This window comes from Thamnophis sirtalis, unplaced genomic scaffold (genome assembly GCF_051295495.1).
Source record: "Thamnophis sirtalis isolate CommonGarterSnake01/CBP01778 unplaced genomic scaffold, rThaSir2_p1.2 scaffold_3, whole genome shotgun sequence".
In the NCBI taxonomy this organism is placed as follows: domain Eukaryota; kingdom Metazoa; phylum Chordata; class Lepidosauria; order Squamata; family Natricidae; genus Thamnophis; species Thamnophis sirtalis.
In genome coordinates, this window is record NW_028261383.1 from 113,438,126 (window position 1) to 113,462,767 (window position 24,642).

The 24,642-nt window shown below is 42.7% G+C and overlaps 2 protein-coding genes across 4 annotated transcripts in view; one reads left to right on the plus strand and one right to left on the minus strand.

Moving 5' to 3' along the window:
* The window catches only part of LOC106554929 (transitional endoplasmic reticulum ATPase), a 30,703-nt gene extending 17,406 nt beyond the window's left edge, over nt 1-13,297 (plus strand). Inside the window, exons 11-18 of the mRNA XM_087709734.1 lie at nt 743-907; nt 5,710-5,832; nt 7,339-7,551; nt 8,595-8,773; nt 9,714-9,843; nt 10,977-11,135; nt 11,280-11,431; nt 12,497-13,297. Of these exons, the coding sequence (XP_087565860.1) occupies nt 743-907; nt 5,710-5,832; nt 7,339-7,551; nt 8,595-8,773; nt 9,714-9,843; nt 10,977-11,135; nt 11,280-11,431; nt 12,497-12,602 (1,227 nt within the window). The 3' untranslated portion in view covers nt 12,603-13,297. The remainder of the gene's footprint in view (nt 1-742; nt 908-5,709; nt 5,833-7,338; nt 7,552-8,594; nt 8,774-9,713; nt 9,844-10,976; nt 11,136-11,279; nt 11,432-12,496) is intronic.
* A 1,522-nt stretch (nt 13,298-14,819) lies between these two features.
* Nucleotides 14,820-22,180, minus strand: PTGER1 (prostaglandin E receptor 1). 3 transcript variants are annotated; one of them, XM_014073678.2, is made up of 3 exons: nt 21,816-22,180; nt 16,924-17,782; nt 14,820-16,183 (listed from the first exon to the last, which is right to left on the minus strand). In XM_014073678.2, exons 2-3 carry the CDS (start codon nt 17,749-17,751, stop codon nt 15,929-15,931), a joined length of 1,083 nt encoding a protein of 360 aa, XP_013929153.2. In that variant the 5' UTR covers nt 17,752-17,782; nt 21,816-22,180; the 3' UTR covers nt 14,820-15,928. The 3 variants fall into 3 exon arrangements, with proteins under 3 accessions (XP_013929153.2, XP_087565862.1, XP_087565861.1); XM_087709736.1 differs by lacking the exon at nt 21,816-22,180 and adding an exon at nt 21,455-21,806; XM_087709735.1 differs by lacking the exon at nt 21,816-22,180 and having other exon boundaries at nt 16,924-18,153.
* Nucleotides 22,181-24,642: the final 2,462 nt, after the last annotated feature.

A 24,642-nucleotide genomic window follows, 5' to 3' on the forward strand; every position in this document is an offset into this window, starting at 1 on the left:
GCTACATTATTTTGCAAAAAATAAAGAGCGAGAAGAATGGAAAGATAGAGATTCAAACATGCTATCTTAAGGAGAAGTCACAGATTAAATTACAGCAGCTGCAAATTTCACATAAGCTGGACCATTGCCTTTCACAGTTGTGATTTCTCCCCCACCCTACTCTTAAAATAAAGCAGTACCGCTATAATCAAAGAGCCATTTTCTCTTTGAATTTTTAACGGGAGAATTCCAGGATATTTAAGAGCTACAAGTGGGATGTTGAAGCGCCCAACCTGTGGAACATCATCCCCCCACCCCTTTCCCCATGCAGTTGGCCCAACACACTTGGTGTTCCATAGGGTGCTTAAACATGGTTTTGTCAACTAGCTTGGGCATCCCATGATAGAGTGGTGCTAGTTAGATAGTTGTACGATGGCTAGTGGAACGCACTCTGTGAACCTTTTCCTGCCATTTTATAAATTTGTTTTTATCTGGTTTTAATTTTAATTTTAATTAATTGTTTGGGTGCCTTTTATATTCCGTTTATATAGTCGATATACCTTATACCTTGGATTATTATTATGCATTCCACCCAGAGTTACTAGGAGATTAGGTGTTATACAAATGTGATCAAATAAATACTGGGAAGAACCCAGGTAGGCAGTGTTTGTGTGTGTGTGTTTGTGTGTGTGTGTGTGTGTGTGTGTGTGTGTCCCTATTTTCCCCCATTAAATGCTCTGATTTACCTGGACTGTGGTTGCAGGTGGGCAATGAGACCCATGGTCATGTGGGTGCTGATCTGGCAGCATTGTGTTCCGAGGCAGCACTCCAAGCAATCCGTAAGAAGATGAGTGTCATTGACCTGGAGGACGATACAATTGATGCTGACATCCTTAATGCTATGGCTGTCACCATGGATGATTTCCAGGTAGGCTGGTTCTGGGCATCCAACAGCTACATCGTTTTTCTATAACAATTTACTTTTGCTACTTAGTTCCTGTCAACACAGCCCAATTCCTCAGAAAAACTAATCCCAGAACACCCTGCTCCAAATACGGAGAAGATTGCAGTCTTACTTCTCTAGCTCCTTCTTTCAGTGTTACTGATTTATTACATTTCTGCTTTTTAACACAGATTTAAAAACTCATTGCAGACAAATGGACTCAACATTTTTCTAAGTATGCACAACGAGATCTTGATTTTTGCAAAGACTGTTTTCTTTATAATTACTAAACAACTTCCAACTGTGTTTGTTCAAAGTGCAGAAGTTTAGGATTTGATTTAATTGGTAGGGTGTGTCTTGTCATTTTTGGGTTGGAATGATTTTGTTATTGATGTGTCACATCTGTAGCAGGCATATGCATGGTTCTTCTGCTATGCACTCTATCATATATTTTGATTATAATAGTAAAATGTAATACAAACTAAATGAAAGAAAAGAGAGAGGAGTAAAGAATGCAGGAAAAAGAAAGAAGAAAGAGAAAAGTAAGGATGTAGTAAAAACTCTACTTTTCCACTATATCTTTTCTCCCATCTTTTTGAAACAATGTTTAGAACTGTAGAGTCATTTTTGAACAGTAATTACCAGCTCTAAATCTCAACAGTTTCCTGATTCCCTTGACCTGAATTAGTTATAACTTTGAAACCAATGCTTTTGTGACTTGCCTGCTGAGTCAGATGTAGTCTATGTAAGTGGATGTGATATTCCATATTTATTTTCCGATCTGAAGGATGTTTATTCTCAGGAAGCTTGCGAAGATACCTTCAGTTCTATTAAAGATTTGGTAGCTGGTTTTCATCGGTGTGTATAACTTTCAAAGGCTATCGCTACTGTCATGCTTTTTTTCCTCATCCAATTTGCAGTACTTCCTTCTTCCCATAGTTCTCGAACCAAAAGGCAGTAAAGTCTTCATAGCATCTTCGGGCTCAATGTCTGCTTTTCCCAGACTGGCCTATTTCTATCTTCACATTTCTTTTCAAGAGGAGTGAAAAGTGGAGTTGCTCTCCTCTTTAATAATTTGTCAGGTGATTAATAGTGCCAGTCTGAATCTCAGAAGAATCATATTTAGGTCACACAGGTGCAAAGCTCTCAGTGGTCACCTTTGCCCGCAGCGGAGTTGTGGTGAAAGTTAACAAGTCGTTCAAAATGACTTCAGTTGTACATTACTTCAGTGGACTGGGTATAATTACCAGTCATAAGGAGGTCTGAATAGGGCACAGTGGCTAAGACACTGACCTTGTTGATCAGAAAGTCGGCAGTTCGAATCCCCAGAGCCGCATAATGGAGTGAGCTCCTTTTACTTGTCCCAGCTTCTGCCAACCTAGCAGTTTGAAAGCAAGTAAAAATGCAAGTAGAAAAATAGGAACCACCTTTGGTGGGAAGGTAACAGTGTTCCGTGTGCCTTCTGCGTTCAGTCATGCTGAACACATGACCACGGAGACGTCTTCGGACAACGCTGGCTTTTCGGCTTTGAAACGGAGATGAGCACCGCCCACTAGAGTTGGGAACAACTAGCACATACATGCGAGGGGAACTTTTACCTTAAGGAGGTATGAAATGCCAACGTAGGGAAAAGTGTTAAGTTTATTGTACAATCTTGCTGTGACAAATAAGTTTGGGGGGAAAGTATCGCTATGCGTAAACAGTACAGAAGTTGGCCTTGATGACTAGAGGAAATATTTGTTACCAAGGCAATGATCACATAAATGTGAATTGACTTCATATTTTTTTAAAAAGTGGTGTATGAAAACACCTCAGGCATCCCCACCCCCACTCCGAATTCATAAGAAGATAAAAGAGGGAGTAGGGGAAGCACATTCAAATTCTGCTACTATAGCTGTTCTAATAAAAGTAGCTTCAGGCCCACACAGCATCTGTTGCTAAATCTGGTGTATTTTATAGGACTGACATTATGTTTGTAGAAAAATAGTTGACAACAATCAGATTTTGGTATCTTTTTAAATCCACACAGGATAGCACCCAGCTTTTTCCAAGGTCTATTTGGCAGGGATATTATAATTAAGGATTTTCTGAATTGCATGGACCGATGCCTCCTGCAACTTATCCTTTATGTCATTTCCAAGTTTGGGGAAGGAAGGATCTTTTCGGAACTATGGCATCACTTAGCTTTTGCAGATCCATACAAAGGTGTATTTTACCATTTTTTCTTGGTGAGTGGGCCCATTAGTGCACACCACAGAATGGGTTCGTAATGTTGTGGCCCACCAGATTCGGGCAGTGAGGAGGTTGGGGAGGAACATGGGCCAGTCCTGGAGTCTGGGGAAGGCTCTGATGAGGGCTCTGTGTTGGAGGCAGAAAGGGGGCCAGAGCCTTATGCCAGTTATCAGCTGCCTAAAGGCAGTGAGGCAGAAGAACAGCTGGAGCCTGTTTCCAGTGTGCGCATGAGCAGAGTTGCCAGACGAAGGGAACAGCTAAAGAACAGGGGTCGACTTGGGAATAAGGCCACAGGTGGATGATGAATGCCCCCTCCCAGAAGAAATAAAAGAGGAGGGAAAGGAGGGAAAGGAGAATGGAGTTTGCAGGAGACAATTAGTTTGCTTAATTGGTCCGTAACTCTCCAAAACTCCTTGCCAAGTTTTGCAGATATCGGCCTGGCAGCTCTCCAAGCCAGATAAGGTCTGTGACTGTAAATCCTCCCTTGAAAGTCTTTGCTGGATGTGAATGAGCAGAATTCACAGTAAATTACTAAAAGTGGTTTTTGTGGGTCAAGGAGTTTGCTTCATGCTCTTGGGAAGCCTAGATCAGAACACATAATTCCTTGAATTAGGCCACATTCATTCACTTTTTAAAAGTTCTATATGCATTTTTTTTCAAACAAAACAAAACAGTTTGTGTGATTTGTGCACTATATGAAGTAACATTGTGTTGTTATGTGTCATTTCTACTTGGACTAGGAAGAATAATCTGTTTCTTTGATGAATTTATTTGATGTTTTTTTCCGAAACAAATACTCAAGGGTCTAATTTGAAATTAAAGTTTGTACCACTGATGGAAAATAAATTCTTCATAAAGGTTTGGTTTCTTCACATACAACTTAGTGCCCACACCCCAACACTCCTGCCAATTAATCCTTACAAATCAGTGTTAAGATTTTGCACCATTTATATATGGCATACAATAGCAAAATCGCCCACTTAGATATTTCTGTAGTGTGCTCCTCCAGTGGAGCAGATTCCTTTAGCATTGTGTACCATCAAACAAAGGAGCTGGTTCTTTTGGGTCTTTCTAGGATACTCTAGACCAGGGGTGTCAAACTCGTGTCGTCCGGCATCATCACATGATGTATCGCGACTTTTTCCCCCTTTGCCAAACCAGGCATGATGCATCTGGCCCGCAGGTCGCAAGTTTCACAGTCCCACTCTAGACTACTTACCCTGGGTGATCTTTTGTTCTATTTTTTCCTATTCGAAATGGCTACCATTTCTCCTCCTCACATGATGGAGAAGAGGTAACATTTTTCAAATTATTCCTCATATATCTGTTCTCCAAGTCCCACCACTAAGTTATGTAAGATGATAACCATTGTCCCACACTGGTAGCTAAAATTTAAATATTTGATTCAATGTCTTGTGACAAATTTCAGAGATCCTCATTTAATGTCTTTTACAGATCCAACGTAAAACTTTCCACCCTAGGTAAGACCTAGTGGAGACACCTGGTATTATGATTATTCCAAAGTCACTTAAGAGCTTCTGTGCTCTACAAAATAGAAGTGCACTCCATCACTGTTTTAGATTTGACTCCCTGCATTGTTGATTGCTAAGACTTTAATCATTTCCATCATTTTTCTTGTGAACTATTATTCACTAGATACATATATGCTGGCTGACTTCCAGAAATTCTTAGATAATTCTTCCCAGTGTAGATATGAATGTTAATGAATACTGTGAAACTATTACCTCCTTGTATTCCTATTTCATACCGTGCCACCATTCTGAATATAGAAAGGTTTATTCAGAATAACAGAGTTGGATGGGACCTTATAGGTCATCTAGTCCAACCCCCCACTCCACGCCCAAGCAGCAGACCCTACCTACACCATTTCTGACAGATGGAAGTCCAGTCTCTTCTCGGAAACTTCTAGTGATGAAGCTCCCATAACCTCTGAAGGCAAGCCATTCCATTGATTGATTGTTGTCACTATCAGAAAATTTCTCCTTATTTCTATATCAGTTTTCATTCATTATTCTTTATCTGGCCTTTAGGTGCTTTGGAAAATAGCTTGACATCCCCCCTCCCCCCGTCTCTCTGTGGCAACCCCTCAAATATTGAAACACTGCTATCATGTCTCCCCTGGTCCTTCTCTTCACTAGACTAGCCATGCCCAGTTCCTGTAACCGTTCTTCATATGTTTTAGCCCACAAGCCCTCTAATCATCTTTGTGACTCTTCTCTGCATTCTTTCTAAATCTCAACATCTTTTTATAGTGTAGTGACCAAAACTGGATGCAGTACTCTCGGTGTGGTCTTGCTAAAGCTTTTTAGAGTGGTATTTAGAGTGGTATCAAGTGATCTTGATTCAATCCCTCTGTTAATGCAACTTAGTCTTTTGAATGGGCATGTCGCCCAGTCTCGTGGAATGTGAGGCTTAATTACAGGAATGAAAGATGAGCAAAATGATGGACTCTCTTGGGGGCAGTCACTGATCTCAATGCTTCGTGCTATCCTACTAACTGCGGTGGTAACCATGCTGCCCTTTCTGCTTTCCAGTGGGCTCTTGGCCAGAGCAACCCCTCTGCCCTGCGGGAGACCGTAGTGGAAGTGCCGCAGGTCTCTTGGGACGACATTGGGGGCTTGCAGGAAGTAAAACGTGAGCTACAAGAACTGGTGCAGGTGAGTCATTCACACAAGTAGTGCAAACACACCAGAACATGTGTGTGTATAATTGTGTCTGCATAGCATAAAAAGATAAAGGATGGTACAAATATGTTAACTATGATGAGATCCAACCCTTGTGAAGGATCTCAGTGTGTCTCGCTTGTAATAGCTCATCCATTCTGGTAAACCAAGGCTGGGGAAGGAAAAGTTCCAAAATGGAGGGCTCCGGAGAACCTTGAGGAAATTAATTCAGTTGAAAGCACATTATAGGGCATTGCCATTAATGAGAGCTCCCAGCTGCTTAAAGGGCAGCTCCAAGTTAAAGTAATGCAGTGGCCTCCTTTAGCAACTGAAAAAAATCCATGAATACATTTCTAGGAACCAAAAAGCAATATTTCAGCAGGAAATGAACATATACCTGCCAGCATTGTTCTATTTTATAGCCTTTTATGAACAGCATGTTGGGGCATTTAACCTTGAAATCCCCTTTCAGTTCTTCTTTTGAACAGGTTATAAAATCAAGGCCAACTTCTATCCGAATATATCACCACAGAGATAAGCGAAATTCAGTGATTCAGAAATGGAACATTCTGAAAAACATGGAGCATGCCAAATTTCTTTTGGATTATGCCATTCCAGGCCATAATCATTTGAAACTAAACTTCCTAAACTAAAGCTCTGACATGGGCAAACAGAATGTGTTGGAATTCTCTAGAAAATCCCATTGCTGAATTCTATATATCCTCGCACCACAGTATTTATACACAATTTCTGTCCTCACTGACCCCATCTCTGCTCTGGGCAAAAAAAAAAGACAAAAAAGCAGACAAACATTTGGCTTGCTTTGAAATTTTAAGAGATGATGTGGGGATATTAAGGTGATGTAGGTTGCTTCCAGATTGGAAGCTTAACCAGAATTATAAGAGTTATGCCCTTGGCATTTCTCCTTTCTAACAGTAATGAATGTAAGGTTTGGTATTTAATGCTTGAAGGACACTGACAGAACCATTTTCAACACACAGATCCTTGATACTGCTTCTATAAACAATATATATATAAAGTGTGTCTGTGTGTGTATTTGAGATCAGCTATAAACCACTGGGAAGAGTGTTGGTCAGCTACATCTTCTGTGTACACTAGTCCTCTTAACACAGAGCTCTGGCACCTTTAGGAAACTGCCGAGCTTCCCCACCTATTACCTCCAGCCAGTATTGTGGCCAGGGTTCAGTCATAATAGAATAGAATATAAACTCCCTTGAGTGCATCCCCAGATAATGTGATGACCATCTCCCATGGCAGTGAGATATATTTTTATAGTCCATCCCTGTTCCAGATTAATAATGGGGCTGTGCATAGGCAGTGAAGACAGAAAATGAGGGTAGAGCCATTCTCTTTAGCTGGTCTTTACAACCCAGACAATGAAGAAAAGTCAGAATGTAGTTTTTCAAGCAGAAGTAGTACTGACTTTTATAAGACAAATGGCTCAGGTGTCTTAACTCTTTTCTCTCTTGTCTTCATCAGTTCCCAGTGGAGTATCCGGACAAGTTCCTGAAGTTTGGAATGACACCTTCACGAGGTGTGCTGTTCTATGGGCCCCCTGGCTGTGGCAAAACCCTCCTGGCAAAGGCCATTGCAAACGAATGCCAGGCCAATTTTGTCTCCATCAAGGGTCCTGAGCTACTCACCATGTGGTTTGGAGAGAGTGAGGCCAACGTCCGTGATGTTTTTGACAAGGTACAGAGTACAAAGTTGGTGGGGGAGGAGAAGGGCTGACTATTGGGGCAGGAACTGAAGACATCATCAATTTCAGTGTTGGCGAACCTTTTTGAGTGCCAAAACAGGAGAGAGAGAGCTTGCTCGCAGGGGAGCTCCAGAAACTGGAAGAGCAATTACCTGGCATGCATGCATGCACCAGGAAACTAAGCTTCTAGTTTCTGGCGTGCACATGCATGCCAGTCACCTAATCTTCCTGTTTCTGGCACGCATGCATGTGTGAAGATCAGCTGGCCAGCGTGCATTTGTGCGCCAGAACCTGGAAGAGCAGCAGGCGATGGCTGGCGTGCCCAGAGGGATGGCTCTGCGTGCTACTTCTGGCACGTGTGCCATAGGTTCACCATCACGGATCTATTTTGCAATCCCCGTAATATTAAAGTGAGCTCTTGTTCTGGTGGCTTCATCCAGATATGCCTGCAGATTTTGAGTAACAGTATAGAAATGGTTTGCCATCATATTTCATGAATTTTTGTTTTACCCTCCAAAGTAATCCACGTTGGTATTCCCTGGAAGTTTCCCATCCAAGTTGGTGCAGTCTTGCTTAGCTTGAGTACAGACAAAAGTGGCCAGGTTTTGCCTCTTGTGAGGTCCGGCCACCCATAGAAGAAAATAAAAAAAGTGAAAGAGGTTAGAATGAGCTCCCACTTTATTTTGCAATTCTAAATATGTTGTGGAATTAGGGCATTAATTCCAGAGCTTTTATTAAAGGAAGCCATTGGGGAATATACTATTGTTCATCCTGGGGTAGACATCCCATTTTTAATAGCATTCCACCATTCAGAGTTCATTGTCTTGAGGACACTGGTTTAAAATCCATGAGTTTTTCATGGTCCATTGGGACTATTCTGTTTAACCTTCACTTTACCAAAGGATAGTTCTCTAATCCAGGCATCACAATCGAAATTCATTAATCTGGAAAAGCGGAAGGCCTTAGAATGCAAGACACACACTTTGCCAGTCTTATATTTTGTTATCTAACTCATATTGGTCCTTTTGTTCCCCAGGCCCGCCAGGCTGCTCCCTGCATCCTGTTTTTTGATGAGCTGGATTCCATTGCCAAGTCCCGAGGTGGCGGAGCAGGGGATGGTGGAGGTGCAGCTGACCGGGTCATCAACCAAATCCTTACAGAAATGGATGGCATGACCAACAAGAAGACAGTATTTATTATAGGTGCCACCAATAGGTGAGAATTTAAGGAAAGGAAAGCCCAGTTCTTTGGGCTATGGAGATGTATGGGTGACATCCACCTCTTCAGCCTGTTGCCAGTTTAGTTGTTCTTTCCCCAGAGTCCCTTTTACTCTGCTGGTCATTGAGGCTGGACTGAAGTAAGAGGTCACTGAGAAAAAGTTAAATCAGACCTCTTCTTTGAAAATAAGTCTCCAGGGTGACATGTGACCTCCATATCTGATTTATGGTACTCTTTGGCCATAATTTCTCCAACCTGGTAGATTGAATCCTGTTTTTGAGATAACCAACTCAAGAAAACTGTAGTATCAGCTCTACAGTTCAGTATCAACTTATTACCGTATTTTTCTGAATATAAGACACACCCTTTTCCCTCAAAAAAGAGGGTGAAAATCTGGGTGTGTCTTATATGCTGAATCCAGCATTTTTAGCCTCCCAAAACCCCGCCCCCTTTGCAAAAATGGCCATGCATAGCCTTTAGGAGGCTTATGGAGTGCTCCTGGGGTCTGGGGAGGGCAGAAATGAGCAAAAATGGCCCGTTTTTTGCACTCTGTAAGTCTCCTAAAGGCTATGCATGCCCATTTTTTGACAAAAAATGGGTCATTTTTGGGAGGTTTTCAGAGTGCAAAAACTTTTTAAAAAAATTTGCCTCTTCAAAATCTTGGTGCGTCTTATACTCCAGTGCATCTTATATTCCGAAAAATATGGTATAGCTGAAAAACAAAACTCCTTGCAAAGGCTGTACCTCCTCCTCCCGCCCATGGAATATAGTCTCATCAACTTTGCAGTCTTCTGTCCCCTTGATCCCTAGTCTTGCCCACTTCTGCTATAGAGCTGCATTCCTGTCAAAGAAGTGTCTGAGTTGAGATGCTAGAGCCATTCCTAGGGGAAAAGCAACCCATGAAACTTGCTGTTGTCTCTTTGCCAACTCTTTCCAGACCAGATATCATTGACCCAGCCATCCTTCGTCCAGGACGTCTGGACCAGCTCATCTACATCCCGCTACCTGATGAAAAGTCTCGCGTAGCGATCCTCCAAGCCAACTTGCGAAAATCACCAGTTGCCAAGGTCAGTCAAAGGAGGCAAGAAATGGGCATGTAAAACTAAATCAGCACTAGATGTCGAGGTTCAGGTGTCACCCATCCAGTAGGGAAGGACTGATTGTCACAATCTTTAAAGAGGGTGTGTGGCTCAGTCCTCCTTGAAGTTCTCTAGTGTCAAAGTGAGGAACACGATGGCACAAGAGTGGTGGGGGTGCAGTGGTTAGAATGCAGTATTGCAGGCTAACTCTGCTCACTGCCAGGAGTTTGATCCTGACTGGCTCAAGGTTGACTCAGCCTTCCATCCTTCTGAGGTGAGTAAAATAAGGGCCCAGATTGTTGGGGAAATAGGCTGACATTGCAAACTGCTTAGAGAGGGTTGTAAAGCATTGTGAAGTGGTATATAAGTCTAAATGCTATTGCTATCACTGCTCATTCTATGGACAAGACCAAATTGCTCCAATGCAGAAAATGGGGCAGTGGCTCCCAGTGCCTTCTCTGCAGTGGTGGGTTTCAAAAATTGTTTGAACCTACTCTGTGGGTGTGGCCTCCTTTGTGGGAGTGGCTTGCTGCCCATGTGACCAGATGGGAGTGGCTTGCCGCCCATGTGACCGGATATGAAGATGCTGACGACACTTGTCAGAACCACCTTAAATTACCTCACACACAGCACTGGCTTGCATAAGAATATGATGTAAACTTGTTTTTTAAAGGGAACTTTGGTTTGCATTAAAACAACTTCAACACACGCAATGTTCTGATTGCACCACAAATGCAGTAGTCATCCTTACCTTTCACAGAGGCACTGAGTTTTATAAATATGAGCATGATAGTGTAGAATAATCATATTCAAGGAGCAGTGGTGGGTTTCAAAAAATTTTGGAACCTCTTCTGTAGGTGTGGCCTGCTTTCCGGGTCCACTGGTGGAACCTCTTCTAACCGGTTCGGTAGATTTGACAAACCGGTTCTACCGAATAGGTGTGAACTGGTAGGAACCCACCTCTGCTTCTCTGCTGATTCACTATGAAAGGCTGAATTAATTGGCGTAGAGTCAACCCCTTAAACACATTTTTGCTGCCCCTCAGCATTCATTTCTCATTTTTGTCTTACTTTGCTAACTTGGGCAGGTAATATTTTAACTTGAATATCTTTTCCCAACAGGATGTCGAGTTGAATTATCTAGCTAAGATCACACATGGCTTCTCTGGTGCTGACCTCACCGAAATCTGTCAGCGTGCCTGCAAGCTTGCCATCCGTGAGGCTATCGAGATGGAGATCAAGGCAGAACGGGAACGCCAGCGTCAGAAGTGCGCTGCCATGGTATGGGCACAATATTTTCCCTTTTCCTTTGAAAACCAGACCCGATTCCTTCCCTTATCTCAAGCTCTCTCCTTCAGAATGTGTTCTCCACGCTATGGGGGGCACAGTGTGCCTGACAGCCTTTTCTTCTGTGTCTTATAACAGGATGATGATTATGACCCAGTGCCAGAGATCCGGCGGGATCACTTTGAAGAAGCAATGCGCTTTGCACGCCGTTCGGTTAGCGATAATGATATACGCAAATACGAGATGTTTGCTCAGACGTTACAGCAGAGTCGTGGCTTTGGCAACTTCAGGTAACGTTAGAAGAAGTTTGTGTTGCTTCTGTCCCCAAACAAATAAAGGTACCGCAGCATTGGGGAAGGGGGGGGAGAGACACATAGGGGAGTTGTACCCCTGACTTTTTCCCAAGAAGATCCATACAATTTCATTCATTAAATTTAGGCTGTATGAGAGACCCCAAAATCTATATACAAATGGCTGTGTGTGTGTGTGTGCGCGCGCGTGTGTGTGTGTTCGTTCGTTCCAGCATAACTCTGGAATGCCTCGAGCAATTTCTACCAAACTTGGTACACAGATGACTTACTCTCTGGAGAGAAATACTGTGGGGGTAAGACACCCCTAACACCCCTCGGGGGGGGGGAGGGATTGTTCTGTTAAGATGCAGCCTGTTGTGCCTTTAAATGGCATCTACTGTACTGCTGCAAAATGGCTTCTACTGTACAGCGCAATTGAGTTGTCATGGTACTTCAAAGTATTCCACAAGGGAGCTCCCTGTGGTAAGGGGAAAAATCCAACATTAGAAATTATATTTGGTCTGGACATTTTCCCCCTATAAATAAATACTCGGGTAACCCTGGGCTATCCACTAGTAATTTATAAAATCCTATAGACAGAACAAGCAGAATCTGCAACAAAATGCAGCAGTGTGTAAAAGTGAAGTGATGATGTTAGCCATTTCAATCTCCTATTCCCACCTAATTTCCCTGAATGAAAGGTGGGGTATAAATCTACTTAAAGAAGAATTTAAAAAAAACATTATTTTTTTAAGAGGGATATAAATTTAATAAACACGTTGGTATGCTTGTGCAATACTAAACTGCATGGGATCCTCATTTTAAGAACCACATCCATCCATTTGATGTTGTGCTTTTTAAAAAAAAAATGCAATGCAGCATGCATCTGGGGGTGACTGCAGCCCTCTTATTAATCCACAGCCACATTCCTGAACAACTGGTTGCACTTGAACACTGTGATAATGTATAGCTAGTTCCAGTTAAGATGTCCATTGATCCAGTAGAGTGAATAACTCACGGTTTCTCCTGAACTGAACCAGCCCTTCTCCCTCCCCCCCCCCCCAGGTTTCCAGCAGGCAAGCAGACCACTGGTGGAGATGGCAGCAGTGGCAGCAACAGCGGGCAAGGAAGCCTCTTCCAGGAGGAGGGGGAAGATGACCTCTATAACTGATTGTACGGGAAAACGCCCCCTTGTGGTGGGAGTGGATGGTCCTGTACGCTCATATTATTGTGCTCTTTAATGTAAGGACTGACTGATGCTTGAGGCCCTAAACCCTCTTTGGTTGCAGATCTGCGCTACTCAACACAAGAAAACCTCATGCTTCGTTTTGGTGGGTAATGTTGGGTGCCGCTTCTTTTTCTGTCTGGCTTGGCTGTGGCCAGGAATCCCTTGGTTTTTCCACTCTTGTTTTTTGTTTTGTTTTGAAGATTAAAGCAGTACCTGTGATAGTCAGAAGGGGGAGACAAAGCTTAAAAGCAGCTGTCATGAGAAAGTTCTCCCATCAGACTGGTCCATCTGTTCTAGCATTTTGCTTTCCATAACAGTCAGGAAGCTGCCCGTTGAAGCTCAAGATGTGGGATTAAGGCTTCCCATACACCAGGCCTCTGCCCACAAATGCATCAGAATGCTTCACACCAGTGCCTGCTCTTGTATTGGCTTCCAATTTATAACAGAAGGGAATGGAGGATGGGCGGTTTTCCAACCTTGCTTGCAAGCCAGTCCAAACTGTTCCCTTTGACCCCTCTTAGCCCACAGCAAAGCCTTTGGACTAGTAAATAAGGTGGATTTCAACAAACTCTGGTCTGTGTTATTAGGTGACAAAGACTTCCGAATGTCCAATAAACTGAAAGCGCATGCATCTTGCACTAGGAGGAATTCTCTGAAGGCTGCAGAGGGCAAAGCATGCTCAGGGGAGAGAAATATGGGCAAATCTATACAACATCCTTCCCTGGGTATAAAGACTGTCATCCCTCTGGCTATTTTCAAAGGATATGTCTGCACAGTTGCCTGTATCTCGCTGTCTACCTGCAACTGGGAATTCTTATTCTATTCTGGATGTTTTCCCTCTAACCTTGCCTCCAGATACTGCATATGGGCACTGCATAACGACACTGTGTATCTTGCACTTTCTGTAGCCTGCCCGGCAGGGAATCTCCCGCCACTGCTCCTTGTGTAGCTTTTCAAATAGTTTACAACTACCATACTGATTCTCACAGCAATTCCTCTTTCGCAACCTCTGGCACATTTCTAGCAGCTGCAGAGATTCAGACCACCACTAAATGGCAGTCGAGTAATACAGAATCACTAGTTTTTGCTGCCACCAGTTGTTGGTAGTTAAACAGTTAACTCATAGTTTCAAGGATTTTGTTTTAAAATTCAATCTGTCGCTAGTACAACAGAAAAGCAAAAAATAGCGCATGGATTAACCAAAGTGTTGTGTGTGTAGCAATGGAATTTCAGCCAAGGCACCACCAAACATGGTCTTTAGAATGTTGCACATCAAATAAATAATTTATTAAAAGTTCAATGGACAGCAGAGACCCCTTTCGGCTGCAGCTGTGTCACGTTGTGAGCACAGCCCACTTGATAGTACAGGAACATAGCAAAACAGCTGTGTGTTTACAAACATACTGAAGGAGAAGGTTGGTGGGGCAATACCCGGGGTGTAAATTGGTGTGGAAAACTTGAATCTGGAGCAACAGATCTCCATCTTCACCTCTTTTTTCCCCCCCAACTAATTCCCATAACGGTGACAGATTTGCCTTCTGCTGTTTGATCCCACTTGTTTGCCAGCCAGGATTCTGGAAGCTTGATTTTTACATGCTCCAGCTGCCAGATGACAATAAGCAGCCACTGAATGAAAACAAAGCACATGGAACAATAAATGGGACCCCGAGGCTGACTAGATTAGTTGGGCTGGCACAGGCTGCTGACAGCAAGCATGTGCGAAACAAGTCAGAGACAGGGAAGAACATAAAGCATGAATGCCCACTGAAGTGCTTCATTGTGGAGTGCCTGGTGCTGATTAAGGGTTCCCACAGGGCAGGGCTATGTCACAGCTCAATGCCCCTGCAGATCAATCATTTCAGGGCTTTCTCCCTTTGTCCTTGCTCTGCTCTTCCCAGCTTCCCAGAGCTTGGAGTAGAGCAGCAGACAGAGGCACCCCCCTTGCAGTCTGTGGGTCAGCCCCACCAGTTCCCCAAGGATGTTATTTTGCTGGATCATCGACAACCATTTGTTGGAATCCATCCTAGGACAGAACTGCTGAGAATCTCTTCTATGTGTAAACAATGCTGTGAGTCTATTTACTCTTTTGAAAGGCGCTTTCTTCCTTAACATTCTTGAGTTTGGGAGGCCCCACGAGATCACATTTTCAACCTTTTTAAAAAAAAAAATCTCTCCACGATGCCCATGAAAGGGCTCTCTAGAATTTTTACATTCATGTTTAAATTAAAGGCCATCCTGAACTCTGAAGTCCATGCCTTTGTTTTCTCCACTGCAACTGCTGCGCGATCTGTATGTGATGGTGAGACGAAGTGATACTTTGCGTCAGATTCCTTGTGTAGAAGCGCAGCAAATTTTAGACCCATTCAATTCCTTTACACGCTGCAGTAATGCAGCTGCCTCAACACTGTGGAAAATCTGCATCATAGGCTCCCAAGAATCCAGGTCATTTCTGGCAGACATGTTAAATATACCTGTCTTGACTTGAATGGCTACTCTCTGGCTAGGGAAGTGCAGCAGGATGCTGATCTACCTGAACTGAGTATCCAAGGAAGGAGGCTACCTGGGATGTCTTCTTGCCCAGATTTTAAACTCTTTGAGAAGTTGCTATTGCACTATGCAAGAAAGTCATAGATGGCATTATTCAGCTTTGGAATATAGCATGAATAATTGGCCAGGCTGTTCATTGTGCGCAGTATCAGGAAGGACATAATGGCTTTCAAAATGCATTAAATCATCGTTTTCCTATCAAAACATACTGGCCTGCTTTCCTTTACCTGGTCAAGAACTGTCTTCTTTTGATACGGATGACTATCTGAGAGCAGACATAGTTCTCACTTCCGCTTTACAGGAAGTATCAGGAATGTATAGTGTATTCTTTACCATTGAGCAAAGGTCTCATCCATAGGTGTTCAATAGAAACCACCATGATATCAAAATTAATTCACGAGCATCGTGATTTTTCATTTGCATTGTGATATATTTATTCTCCCTCACCCTTTCTGTGGATGCCCTTGACTAACCCCAAAAAACTCATCATTATATCTTCCAAGAAGGTCATGCATCTCTTTCTCTCCCTCTCATATGAAAGTCAGAAACGGGCAAGAGGCTGTTTCAAAATACTGAGCTTCTTATTTGCTGCCATGATTCGAAACCAATTTATCTGTGGCATTCCCTATACCAGCCGCCGCCACCAAGATTGCTAGATTCTGAATTCCAGGAAGGTTCAAAGTGCTTTCAAGTCGATCAATTCTTGTTTGCTGCACCCAATGCTAGATGCGACCAGCAGCAACACTGCGCTCGGAGCTCTGGAAGGAGCTGGCCTCCCAGCGGTCAAAATGTATTGTTTTGAGGTCGGGGCGTCTTAGAAATAGAGCCAGGAGCTTACGCAGCACTGCGCGTCGCAGCAATATATATACCCATGGGTCCAGGATCTGGTTCCAGGCAGCCATGCGCACACCAAGGAACAGCAGCCGATCATAATTCAAAGCTTTATGAGAGTTGCTTGCTGATAAGATGACAATGACCTGGAGACAGTACAGAGAAAAAGCAGCAATGTGACATCAGCACATGAGAGAACAAGATATCGAGACAGTGGCTTTCTCTGTTCTCCTCCTCCCCAGTGACCCTAAGAACTTAGAAACAGGTATTAACTCTGTGTACACATTAGCTCGGCCCACATCTTAAATACACCATTCACAACCAGCCCTTTATTTGTGTGCTGATAAAGAGCTTACCAGAGTCAATTGAGTGATTGCGTAGTACATTCTTTGGGCTATTATACCCAAGCATAATGTCAATTTGATTCAAACTTTTAACCTCAAGAATTTTTCCAGTTAAGAGTTATTTTCCCTCTAATCAAACAGTTTCTGACATAATCAAAAGAACTGTGTTTTGTATGAACATATTTCTAAGAATCTCCCTAACACGCAAGGGCCTCTTATTCTAAGTTTACTCAATCTGATGCTCTCCGTATATTTTAATGTAATTTTTAGCCCTAGAACCACCATAGCCCTTTAAAATAGACCAGGCCAGGAAACAAAAATCATGCATTCTACATTCTACAGTACTACATTCACTGTACAGTTATAGTAACAAAAATTTCCAAATCTGAACATAGTTCCCCTCTCACTCCGACATTATTGTGAACTGGGGGGGGGGGTTGTTTGATACATGCCCACTTTCATTTATTTTGTGCCTCAAAATATATGCTAACCACCCTACATATTCCCATCCCATTGCCCCATTTCTGCTTTTTTGTACTCACCAATAATGGACTCCAACAAATACAGGAGACCACCATGATGCCCACAAGCTGTACAACCATTTCAATGTCATGAGCTTTGGCTCTCCGCCGACCGCATTTGCGCTGACTACGGAGACGAGCTCGCACCAGAATGAGTCCACTGAATGTGTTGCAGATGAGAGAGGCCACCAGAGAGGCCAATCCCAAAAGGGAGAAGAGCAGGGCAAAAGCTACCTCGGACCATTCTTCTGTCTTTTGCACCTTGATAAAACACCAAGTGCTTTGGGCCTGCACAGCGTATTTCCCAAAACTGCAGAGAGGCAACAGGGCAATGGCAAGAGCAATGGTCCACAGTCCTACCAAGGAGAGTTTCGTTCGGCCTGGCGTGACCACTGCAGCATGAAGCAGAGGACGAGTGATGCCAATGCAGCGCTCCACGGCCATGATGAAGCCCAGAAAGAGAGGGCATAGTCCAAAGAATACCATGGAAGCACCAAAGAACTTGCAGAGAGCTTCAGAGGGATCCATTGATGTCCAATTTCGCCGTGTGGCATACAGTTGCAACACAAAGGACCCTGGGATGACATGGCCTGCTAGGTCTGTGATAACCAAGCTGCTGGCAAAAAGCAGGAATGTGGCCTTGGAACGACGCCGGAAGCGGGCGTAGGACTGCACTAGGATTACCAAGGCTACGATATTAGAGATTGCCCCCAAGGTCATGGAGAAGATGGGGGCAGCAGGAGAAGAAGCGCTCGAAGCCTTCACCAGCTCTGTATGATCTAAGGAGGAATTGTTCACTGGATGAATGGCAGGTGCTTGAGAAGCATTGGGAGGGTGCATAGCAAACATCCTGTCAACAGCTGCTTCCAGGCTCAGGCATCTGCAAGGGAGGGGGGTTGAGAAAGAGGATTATTAGACCCCCCATTTCTGTCCATGAGAGCCGACTCTTCCCTACTTGCTCCCAGCCACCAGCTCCTGTCAAACCCAAAGACAAGAGAAGCCAGTTTTCTGTACGAACTCCATCGTATTTGATATAACTTCTCTTAGCTTCTCCTTTTGTCTTGTCCTGACTGGATGACTTCTCTTCTACTTTTAAAAATATTTTCTGAAATTTACAACCTGATTTGGATTACATGATTCATCATAGAACCAACATATATAGTTTTAATGAGGAGGAGAACCAACAGAAATATGGGGAAAGGAAGTAAGGCTTACATGAACAAGTAGTTAAGTAAATTCTTTTTAAATAGTGAAGGGGACTTTTCTGTCTATGGTTTAAAATCCACAGGGCCTTAACCTAGGCACCTCTCCTTCAACCAAAATATCAACTCAGACTGAATATTAACAATGCAGTCACTTTCCTGGAATTAAGGCCCATTTACCTCAAGGTAGTTCACATCTAGCTAAGCAAAAGTACAACGGGGCAGCTATCTCGGGCAGAGTTTGGCTACAGGTAGCCCTTTGACTTACAAGAGTTCATTTAATGATCATTCAAAGTTACCACAGCCCTGGGAAAAGTCACTAGTTACTTTCCCCCCCCCCCCCTGCACTTACGACCATTGCATCACTCCCCATGATCACTTGATCATAATTCAGATGCTTGGCCACTGACTCATATTTATGGTGGTTGCAGTGCAGTCACCTTTTGTAAACTGACAAGCAGAGTCAATGGGGAAGCCAGATTGACTTAACCACCATGTTACTAATTTAGCAGCTGCAGTGATTCAGTTAACAACTGTGGCAAGAAAGGTCATAAAATGGAGAAAAACTGTCTCAGTTAGCAACAGAAATTTTGGGCTCAATTGTGGTCTAAGTCAAGGTCTACTTGTGTCACAAAGGAAACTTATTTAATGTACTGTTATATTTCTACAGCTTGTGATCTGTTGTCTCGTGGACTAGAGTAACTTCTCCCACTCTGATTAAGATGACTGTTGATTTGGTGCTAATCGGGTATCTGTTAACATCTCTTCAGCCACACACACAGGATTGCCTTATTGGGGTCCTTCCAAATGGCAAAGATAAAATATCTTCACAATGTACTTTATTTTTAGTACTAGCAAGGAACTTGAGAACAATTTTGCAATACTGTGAAAGAAAGTTGAAGATTAAGGATATTTTACAATAGTGACAAACAGGTAAGAGAGCTATAAGGGGTAAACAGAACTAAAAATGGAAAAGTGTCATATTTAATATTTTATAACAAGTTCTTTGTTTTAATTCATAATTACATTGTTCTGTCATTTTCTTTGAACATATAGAGATTTGAAATTTACAGCATAGACATGTCTAATTTAATTTTACCAACACAATAAATATTCCAACTCATGTTTTAGGTTACAGAAGTCATCGTGAAATTTAAGAAAGAACAAGCTGATGAGAAAAAATTGGGCTTATTTCTGAGAAACAAGCATCTATGCTACAAATAGCATATATAATACTAAATGTTCCTCAAATAATGTCAACAAGCTTCTCTGTCTTCCAGATCTTTATAATAAACAAAATAATAGGGATTGACGAAAATATCTATTGTAACATATGGAGCAATTACTCAGGTTTTACACTATTTACAAAAACCAGGATAATAGCTTTATGTCATTCCTATAGATTTAAATCTAATCCAAAAGTTAATCTCGACGCCACAATGTTATTGTAAATTTACTTAGATCAAGTTCAAAAAGCTTACTCTTTGATTATATAGAGGATTCTTGCCAAATTGCTAATATGTCATGCCTTCCAACTTACATTAACATTTCTATATTCTCTGACCCAAGACATTGCAACTGGATTTACTTCAGAGTAAAAAAAAAGTCAAGTTCAACTCCTGTTGACATCATGGGTGTATCTCTAGTTTTCACGGTAAAAATTTGGATGTGGTTTGCCAATAGTGGCTTCTGTTTGTTTGCTAATTCATTGGTTTTTTAAAGTCTTTTGGGACCTTGAATTTCATGATAAACTCCCACTGGTATTCACCAGAACTGATTATCAATTACAAGCTCCCTAGATATGCAAAAGTGCTGAAATTTATACAAACACCACAACTGCAGTATTATTATCATGTTGAATTTTTTCTTCCCCTCCAATTACTGTCCTGCATAACAATCACTTTGAAAAACCCTGAAAGATTATTTCTATTTTGTAGCATTTTTATTAATGTTAATACACATATTACTATATCATGCCTTTTAAAATGTCCTTGCACAAGCCAACAAAGAAATCTTTCACTTATGTATAGTTGGCAAGAGAAGCAAATCCTTCTGATGTTGGATAATGGTCTAAATTCATTTGGTAAAACCAGAAGCAAATTGTGTTAGTCTATAGCTATCTTGTTCACTTGCAGCAGGAGTGCGTGTTTAAATAAGCATATCTCTTGTACTTATCATAGGTACTGCAACTGGATTGCTCCATAAAAAAAAAAATATTGTCTAGCAACAGTAACCTGGGGTTATATTCAAAATCAGATGATACAATTATAACTTCCCATGTTTTTCACTGCCCCTATAGACAAACAGAATCTGGGAAGATAAATTGTACCATTCACCTCTTAATATCCTCTAATTGTCCCACTGCAGACGTTGAAGATAGCCATTTTTCACTCTTTCTATACATGTTCTTTTGAAATTGGAACTAGACTCTTACAAACTCTGCTTTCCTGTGGTTTGATTTGAGAAAAATCAGATTTAATCCATATTAGGGGGCGTGAATTCATGATCCAGAAGGTGGAAAGCTATTTAATTTTATTTTAATGGTAGGTGTGGAGCATTAATAACTTATAAAACTGAAGAACTGCAATGCTTAATTCACTGATAAATTCATCAGTTAAAATGTTTAACACAAAAAGTTATCTGAAATTATTTGAAAATCATTAATGTATTGCTAAACACCATACAGGGAAGCATTTAGTTTAAAAGTCAATTGTCTTCCTCCACATTGTTAGAAGGAAAGACTTTTTCAGAAAATAGTTCTTGCCGCAACTTACAGGGGTATTAAAGCAACATAAGCATCTAGGAAATAAAAAATCTACAAGTCTAATCAATCAAATACATTTTATATTATTCGATTTTAATTGGATACACCCACACACCAATGTTGTACAGGAGTAAATAAGTTGTTAGATTCACAATATTCTTATGATATTCTTGTACCAGTTGTGCCCTTTGGCTGTCTTGCTTTTCAGCTAAATAAAACCCCACTCCCCACACCTACACATTCAAATGCCCCATTGGCTTTTGGAGGTTACAGAGCCTGAAGTACAATACAGCTGTTTAGGCGAATTGGAACTATGTTCCAAAGTACTTACAAACTATTAAGTGGTATTTCACCACTGTATTCACGACTTGAACCAGGGCATGTGACAGAAGGCAAGGAATAAGTGCCTCCTGGGAAGACAGATCAGGGAATAAAATAGTGTCGGGTTGGGTTAAAACGTCACTCCAACAGGTGAGGAGTATTTGGGGATAGACGCCTCACACCTCTATTAGAAGCGCTTCCGAATGACAAATGTTTCGCCCATTTACTGGGATTCTTAGAATTAACAGTTCCTGATAATACTTACAAGAAAGAGGGTCGCTGTTTTGCTTCCCTTCAGGACTTTCTGGATACTTTTTTTTACGGAATAGTAAAACCCAAACAATTCCAGCTCCTGCCTTCTTTTACACGTTTCTCCCCCAGAACGGCACCGATTCTTCTGGGTGCTTCCATCCCCTAAAGCAAGCAAGTCACTCGGAAAGCATCTCAACTTCGCCAACACCAAATATCTCCTCCAGTAATATTCTTCGCCCAGCATGAGCGCACCACGGAAGACTGTCCTGGCCGGAGATCTAAGACCGCCCGTTTCTCCCAATAAACTTTTTGGCCACCGCAACTAATTGGATGCGTTTAGCAGCCACTACGCCAGCCGTCCACCCCGAGCATACCTGGGGCCGCCGCTCCCTTCCTTTCCTCCAAGCCCCGGTTCCCTCTCCTCGTCCCAAGGAAACTGGTGGAAGAGTTGATGGAGCTCCTGGGAGCCTGATTCCCCTTTGGCTCCCAGCGCATTGTTCCCTTGCAGCCTCTGTGGAAAGGCGGCCGCCTCCGTCGGGGTTCCCCAGATTCAGAGGGAATGGAGCGGGGCTTCACTACGCCCGACTTCGCCTCACCCTTTCTGGCTCTGCCTCCGGAGACAGGGGGCACGGCCGCCGTCAGCACTAGGGGGCGCTCTGAACTTCCCTTCTTCCCCCTCCTCCTCCGACCATGCGGCAGCCTTCCAAAGAAGGCTTTCTTCCTCAGGGCCGGACTTCTCCCGCACCCCGTCCGCCACACTCTGCAGGGAAAGTTTTCTCCTTCATCCTCCGCTACGAGCCATCCTCACGGTCGGGAAAGTAGCGGACCCTCTGCAAACAACTCAGCTTGGTAGTCCGGGATTGGGCGCGGGTCTGTGTGAAGCTTTCAGTTCTCTTTAGCTACACGGATTGCGCGGGGGAATCTTTCCCACGGAGCTTTGAATTCTCCGCCCGAATATATCATGCTCTCTGTGGTCCCAAAATTGCTTTTTGTTCTTACCACAAAAGGCCTCTGCGGCGGAAGCAGTCTTGGGAGAGGTACTGCTTTTCCTTCCAGAGAGTTGCGGGGGTGGGCGACACACCTCCTTAAAGAGAGAGGCTAAGGGAATGCCCATTAAACCAATGTTTCCCAACCTTGGCAACTTGAAGATGTCCGGACTTCAACTCCCAGAATTCCCCAGCCAGCGAATGCTGGCTGGGGAATTCTGGGAGTTGAAGTCCGGACATCTTCAGATTGCCAAGGTTGGGAAACACTGCAATAGCATGCAGGTAGTCCTTGACTTACGACCACAATGGAGCCCAAAATTTGTGTGGCTAAGTGAAACATTGGTTAAGTGAGTGGGCCCCCTTTTACGACCTTTCATGCCACAGTTATTAAGTGAATCGCTGTTAAATTAGTCAAACCTTTGTTAAGTGAATCCCATTTCCCCATTGCCAGAAGGTTGCAAAAGGGGATCATGTTACCCGGGACGCAGCAACCGTCATAAACATGAGTCAGTTGCCAAGGGTTTGAATGTTGATCCCATGATCATGGGGACACTACAATGGTCATTAGTGTGAAAACTGGTCATAAGTAAGTGCTATTGTAACTTTGAATGGTCACTAAACTGTTGTAAGCCGAGGACTACCTGTATTTGCCCTTCCTCATGTTTCAGCAGTTCCGCAACTCAGTTTTAAGGGCCAAAGAAGTGGGACAGTTTGGTAGACCTCTGTACCTTTAGGGAGGTGTATAGGGGCCAAGAGCCATCGAACATTTGGAAGGAATTTGGGTGGGGGACTAAGAGAGTGAAATCATAGGATACAAATTTGTAAGATTTTGGAGGTCAACAGCAGTTTTCCTTTTTAAAAAGGTGGGAAATTGCCTCTGGCTTTCAGCTTCCAATATGAGGCAGAGGTTTTCCTGGCTTGCTTGCCCTTATGCTTTTCCCATCCACACCCAATACTGTACATTATGCCAGTGTTTTTCAACCACTGTGCCGCGGCACACTAGTCTGCCGTGACATAGTGTAAGGTGTGCCGTGGGAAAAACACTTTATATATAGTCAATATAGGCACAGAGTTAAATTTTTTTTAACATTTTCTAATGGTGGTGTGCCTCGTGATTTTTTTCATGAAAAAAGTGTGCCTTTGCACAAAAAAGGTTGAAAAACACTGCATTATGCCATCATGTAGTTTATTGGCGTTTGCTTTGTATGTTACAGGAGTCTAATCAGTTGGAGTTTACTTAAGAAACTATAGTTAGACACACCATGCTATATGTGAACCCAGCCATTATAGCAGTGGTTCTCAACCTGTGGGTCGGGACCCCTTTTGGGGGTCGAACGACCCTTTCACAGGGGTTGCCTAAGACCATCGGAAAACACATATTTTCAATGGTCTTAGGAACTGAGACACCAATTTTATAGTTGGGGGTCACAACATGAGGAACTGTATTAAAGGGTCGCGGCATTGGGAAGGCTGAGAACCACAGCATTATAGGGTCTGCTCATATCATTATTACAGTATTCCTCAAATAATATTTTAAAAAGCTTGTTTGGATATTTTTTTTCCTTTCAATTCAGCTTTGCAGTAATCTGTTGAACAAAGGGCGGGGGGGAAACGGCTTTCTCAGAATCCAATTCATTGGCAGTTTTAAATGGTGTCTAACAATGTTTTACTTAGATTTGATAAAATAGGTAGGAAAATATTTGCCATTATGAAAATTTAGATTTTTACACTGGTAAAAATCATTTGTCCTACAGCACATCTGAGCAGGGGATGCGTGTTGTTCTATTGAAAGGTAAGGAATCTTGGTTTTTGTGAAGACGGCATAAGAAGCTAGATGGAGGCTCCATTTCCACAAAAGGTTTCCCGGAACAAGGGATTATGAAATCCTCAGGGTTATGAAGAGGGAAGAGTTATGAAAATTTGTTGCAGCACTTACCTAATAGCTCAAAAAGTTGCTCAGATTAAAGAAAGCACTTTAGAAAGTACTTCTTAACATGTGCAACCCTTTATAGAGTCCAAATTGTCTGTATGGAATCCTTTGATAGTTTTGTAGAATCCTTAACACAGACCTGCCTCCCCTCCAAATCTGGGATATAGGAAAATAAAACAGCGTTTATTGTGCATAGTACGGTATGAAGGAGAAAAGACCTATCATCCAGAACCTTGCTTGGGCGATGAGGTAGAGAGAGCAGAAAGCATTAGCCAGTAACAAACC